Source organism: Otolemur garnettii, unplaced genomic scaffold (genome assembly GCF_000181295.1).
Source record: "Otolemur garnettii isolate 467f Iridium unplaced genomic scaffold, OtoGar3 scaffold00085, whole genome shotgun sequence".
Taxonomy (NCBI): Eukaryota; Metazoa; Chordata; class Mammalia; order Primates; family Galagidae; genus Otolemur; species Otolemur garnettii.
In genome coordinates, this window is record NW_003852480.1 from 1,994,547 (window position 1) to 1,996,817 (window position 2,271).

Consider the following 2,271-nt stretch of genomic DNA (forward strand, 5'->3'; position numbering starts at 1 on the left):
TTTAGGCCCATCATAGTTAATTTACTTCATATATTCATCTTCTCTGCTTCATTCCTTAAAGGACTTGAGGATGACGGGCTTGATTTAAAAACAAAACACACACGCATGAATCTACTCGGGCCTCCAGCCAGGAGATACTTTTCTCATTCCTTCATGGGTAACACTTTGGCCCCGTGGGCATTGATGTAGGTGATGAGAATTTTGGCTCTCTGCTCAATTACATCGATAAGCTTTTCAATTCCTTGTCTACCCCCTTGACTTTCCCAGTAAACTTTATCAAGAAACAGAGACTGAAGGAGTTTCTGCCGTAAGTGCTGGCTCTTCAAAACAGAAACTGCAGATTCGGGAAACCTGAAAAGATAAAATGATACTTCATTCTTTGTAATTGCATGGGAACATTATCCTAACCCAACTGCTCTCCCCTTCATCGATCTAGCGTAAATCACACAGTCTAATGATCTCTTTGAGAGCAAAACTGTTCTTGTCACTGCAAAGCTGGCATTTCTCTTAATAATAATACACTGGAAGAATATGTTTCAAGGGAACTGAATTTTCTATACCATTCGGATCTTGACACACTAACATCTTACCTGAGGTCATTATATGTTGTCAAAAAGACACACAGAATTTGAAAGAATTCTACTGGACCAGAATAAATACTTGACTGACTCTTGAGCTCATTTGGCTTAAGAAACAGAAAGCCCTTTAATCTGTCAAGTACAATAGTATCCACCTAAGTATTAAAGTCAGTTTTTATGCAAGAAAACATGACGGGCAAAATGGTGATGATTTTAGTAAAATCATCTTCCTGAGTAGAAGTTATATAGCTGAATGTCATGTGAATAATCCAGAATGTAGGAACTAAAAATGAGAAAAGAATCATTCAAAAATGCCCCATCAAAGAATTGCCTTTGATTCAGATCATAGTTCAGAAACTGAGAGGATGTGGTAGCATTTTATTTAACTGGAGTATTTTCAAGTAAATATAGCAAAACCCAACCTTTTAGAGCCAGGCCATCCCACAGGGAATATCTTTCTGGAAAACCCAGAGCCATTTTAGAAGAGTCTCTTGCTGAACTGCCTTTAAAAAGTACATCATGCTTGCTCTTCATCTGGAAAGTATAAAGCCAGGATTCTAGTACATACATCATCTGAAGGATTTAGAACAATTCCTGGATCAAAATCCCCAATTTGGCCTCTTCTTGCTTTCATTACAATGCTGATCAAAGCACATTAAAAATATTGGGGTTTAATAGTGACTTTCAAATAAAAATCAGTTGTACTTAAAGGTCATGGCAAAAATATATATCTACTTTTTTGAAGAGTACACTTTGCCAGAAATGTTGGGCTTTCCAAGCATCTTTCCCAAATTTCAGTGGAGCATGGTGAGAATGGCGTACACAGTGCATGAATGTCAAGGACCAGGTGCCCCAGCAGGATAACGGTGGCCACAGAGCTGGGTGTGCACAACGGGTCTGAGTAAGTGTGTGACTAGAGAATGCTTATAAGGAGTTCTAAGGTCCCTGAAGACATTACTACATAACTCCACAGCTATACCATTGGCAGCATTTTGCTCTACAGAGGATTAATCCTCCATGATTTGTAAATCCTATGACCCTTCCACTAATTTAGCTGTGGCAGAATATATGAGATGAAACCTAAAACCCTGGATCTCTTTAGTGACTAATTCTTTTCACAAAAGAAAGCAAAAATATTACCTGTCTCTGCACTACGTTGATTAATAGGAATATTCAACACATAAACCTGGGATTAGCAAAGTCTTCATTTTTGCTTTTCAATGTGCGAATTATATATTCAAAGAAGATTTAACTTCAAACCCATTACTCCTTATAATGCATTTAAAGTTAAATCTTCTTTGAAAGAAGAAATGAGTGTTCATATTTACATGAATGTATGAAATGCAGGGACTATATTCTTTTTAAGAGGGATTTAAGAAGATCCTGTAACATCTACTCAGTAAGAAATGTCTCTATAACCTAATTATAGCCTAACAATATGGGGATGGGGAGGGGAAGGAAGGGGGGATGGATGGGTGGAGGGAGGGGGATTCAAGGGATTACATCTATGGTTTATCTTACAAGGGTACAAGTGAATCTTTCTAAAAGTAGAATATAAACATCTTAACACAGTAAGAAAATGACATGAAGGCTATGTTAACCAGTTTGATGAAAATATTTCAAATTGTATATGAAAACACTACATTGTACCCCATGATTGCATTAATGTACACAGCTATCATTTAATTAAAAA

General features: G+C 37.0%; 1 protein-coding gene across 2 annotated transcripts in view; it reads right to left on the bottom strand.

Moving 5' to 3' along the window:
- Positions 1-19: 19 nt before the first annotated feature.
- Positions 20-2,271, bottom strand: part of FAM198B (family with sequence similarity 198 member B) — a 44,821-nt gene continuing 42,569 nt past the window's right edge. Inside the window, exon 4 of one of the 2 annotated variants that reach the window (XM_023516024.1) lies at positions 20-351. In XM_023516024.1, coding sequence (XP_023371792.1) covers positions 144-351 — 208 coding nt within the window. In that variant the 3' untranslated portion in view covers positions 20-143. The remainder of the gene's footprint in view (positions 352-2,271) is intronic. The other variant, XM_023516025.1, reaches the window with a different exon arrangement.